We start from the raw sequence: 3339 nt of genomic DNA, 5'->3' as shown, positions 1-3339 counted from the left end.
TATATATATATATATATATATATATTTGTTCTTTTTGTAGCCTTTTCACGTCATCTCCTACGTCATCATGCCTAATCGGAAAAGGATAAGTCAATGGAAGTTGTCTGCCTTAGGTGGATATTTCAAAGCTCATTATATATTATATCAAAATAAGCAATCGCCGGCAGATAATGAAAACATATTAATGTTAATTCAATTTTTTAAAATTTTATTATATGTGAAATAAGTATGATTGTCTTTTTATGATTTATTAATCTGTTATGTTTGTTTGTTGTTTTACAATTCTGGTAATTTTTATGATGCAATACAACATATTTGAAGTCGATATTTCCGGTGTCACATATTAGCATGTTCGATAATAAATAGCAAAAATTATCAAAAATTATAACATACATTATTAAAACCTAATTTTGATAATACAAAATATCAAAATCGCAAAACGATAAATGTATTTTAAAATGTATTGAATCAAAATTGATAATTTGTAAAAAAAATGATGATAAATTAATCATGATAATTGGTAAAGCTCACGAGCTATATGTTATTGAATAAATTATTGCAATCTTATCTGCCAATATTAACAGAAAATATCATTAGCATCACCAAATAGTTCCATTAATAAACAAGATTTTTAGATTAATCATTTATACATGTGAACTGCCATTACTATTATTTTTATTGGATAGGTCAGTGGCGTAAATTACAAGGTGTGTATATATATATATATCATACCTTGTGTTTCTTGTGTAGTACAACCTTGTAAAAGTCGATATAATTCTTGTACTGCAAAATTACGACATTAAACTATATTAATCCGAAGTAGTACTGACCATATAAAAGGTAATTAATTCTCGTATTTTATGGTCAATCATCCAAAAATCATTGTTCTAAATTTGTCAAAGAAACTCTGAAGTTCATTATGGCTTCGATAAAGTTTTCGAGGTCAATTTTCTTGATCATATTCTTTGTCATCGTGTTGCTACAGTGTCACAGAATCAGGGGTCACGGTGGTAGTGATGATCATGACGAAGACAGCACGGACTCCGCCTCAGACAGCGGCGGTGGAAGTCTGCACTCGAAAGGGTTGATTCTGGTGAAGGTTTGGTGCCTTATCATCCTCTTTGTGAGCACATTCGCCGGCGGTATTTCGCCCTATTTCTACAGATGGAACGAGAGTTTTCTCCTGCTGGGAACTCAGTTCGCCGGCGGGGTTTTCTTGGGCACGTCGTTGATGCATTTCTTGAGTGATTCGACTGAGACATTCGGCGATCTCACGACGAAGAGTTACCCGTTCTCGTTCATGCTGGCCTCTGCGGGTTATCTGCTGACCATGCTGGGTGACTGTGTGATTGTTCACGCAACAAGTGGTGGAGAAAGGGAGGCTAGGGTGGAGGTGGAGAGCGGCAGAGCTGTGGAGGAAGGCCGCAAAGAGGCGGCACATGCAACGGACCCGGTTTTCTTGAGGACCACTTCTGTGGGGGACTCCATACTTCTTATATTGGCTCTGTGCTTCCACTCTGTTTTTGAGGGCATCGCTGTCGGAGTCGCAGGTGAACTGATTTCTTCTTTTGCACATAGTGCAGCAATTTTGCAATCAAGCTTATTGGAGGAAAATCCAAAATTGAAACAATTCTCTAATTTTCTAGCTCAAATTATCAACTACTTTCGTATATTATATTGAAACATAAGAACTAATACACTTTCGTATGAATAAGTTTTCTTTTTGTATAGTATACCGACGAGAACTAGTGGACTTTTTGCTTTCTGACCATTGTTTGTGGGAATCGTATTGTCCTACGGGTAGAATTATACACATATTTTTGTCAACGGAAGGTAATCAATAATAAATAAATAAATAAATAAAAGGTCGTCCAAGGAATGTGATCGGATCAAATATTTAACTAATGCAAAAGTCTGACAACCAAAAATGTTGAATTTGTAGATACGAAGGCGGATGCATGGAGAAACCTTTGGACAATTTCACTTCACAAGATATTTGCAGCTATTGCTATGGGGATTGCACTTCTAAAGATGATTCCGAAGAGACCCTTATTAGCAACAATTGCTTACTCGTTCGCCTTTGCTGTTTCAAGCCCGGTTGGGGTTGGGATAGGGATTGCACTCGATGCCACTACACAAGGACGAGCGGCGGACTGGGTTTACGCTATTTCAATGGGACTTGCTTGTGGAGTTTTCGTGTATGTAGCCATTAATCATCTCATGGCGAAGGGATTCAAGCCGCAGAAAAATTGTTACTTCGATACCCCGTTTTTCAAGTTCTTCGCGGTGCTGCTCGGTGTGGGGGTGATAGCCGTAGTGATGATATGGGATTAGCCTGACTTTATGATGAGGGTTTTCGTGACCTTCCCATTTCTTGATCAAAATATGTTTCGTTGTTAGCTGCCAGAATTTCGTATTTTAAAAGGATTTTGCACGAGGAAAATAGATCATGAACAGAATTATAATTGTGTATTTTCAGATCTTCATTTTCTTGAAAATGTGTTTAAATAATTTAAAGTAATTCGATGTGTATGATAAAGATTTTGTGCATCTGTTCGTTCTCATATGGCATTAGAATCCGAGTTCAATCGCATCAATTTATTTCCTTAACTTGCTCCATCTCAATATCACTATTTTCTCACATAAATCTGGAGTAGGATCAGCTGAGTTAATGATTTAGATCGATGCGAACAGACGCGTACGTATTGTGTTGGTAAGATTAGTACTGGATTCGTCTCATTTCCATATTCGACATTGTTTCATTAAATGATAAGTTTGATTTGGGGTTAACTTTCAGGATTTTTTTTGAATTATTTTGGGGTCCTGAATGATGTAACCAAGAGGCATTCGGTAGACTGAAGAAACAAGAACATCAAGATTTATGTGGTTATGCTAACATGACCTACGTCCAACGGGAGAGCAACTATTCTTATTAACTCTTGAAACAAGTTTCAGAATTTACAAGAGAAAATTTCTAAGTGCACAATTGCAGGGAATTGAGTCACACTTCTTGCCATTCTCTCCTATATTTCACCTAATTCTCTTACCTTTTTCGCTAATGAAAATTCAGATAGTAGATGAAAGTCTATCTCTCACATTCAACTGATCTCTCTCTTATTTTATGTTTCGAGTGTGGCATCTGGAGATATAACTATGAAAATAAAGAATAAAATTAGACACAGAGATTTACGTGGAAAACCCCTAAAAATTATTATGATAAAAACAACGGGCAAAATAAAAAATTCCACCATAATATTTTATGATGTACAATAGCACACTGTGTTTCCAAATAGAACACACACTCTCTTAATACAAGAAAAAACTATTTCATCAATATTA

The 3339-nt window shown here is 35.8% G+C and overlaps 1 protein-coding gene across 1 annotated transcript; it reads left to right on the top strand.

Moving 5' to 3' along the window:
• The first annotated feature begins 848 nt into the window (after positions 1-848).
• Positions 849-2552, top strand: LOC140979229 (zinc transporter 2-like). The gene is made up of 2 exons (XM_073444554.1): positions 849-1550; positions 1943-2552. The coding sequence occupies exons 1-2, from the start codon at positions 920-922 to the stop codon at positions 2332-2334; spliced, it is 1023 nt and encodes a 340-aa protein (XP_073300655.1). The 5' UTR covers positions 849-919; the 3' UTR covers positions 2335-2552.
• Positions 2553-3339: the final 787 nt, after the last annotated feature.

This window comes from Primulina huaijiensis, chromosome 6 (assembly GCF_012295235.1).
Source record: "Primulina huaijiensis isolate GDHJ02 chromosome 6, ASM1229523v2, whole genome shotgun sequence".
In the NCBI taxonomy this organism is placed as follows: Eukaryota; Viridiplantae; Streptophyta; class Magnoliopsida; order Lamiales; family Gesneriaceae; genus Primulina; species Primulina huaijiensis.
This window is presented reverse-complemented; position numbering and strand designations above follow the sequence as displayed.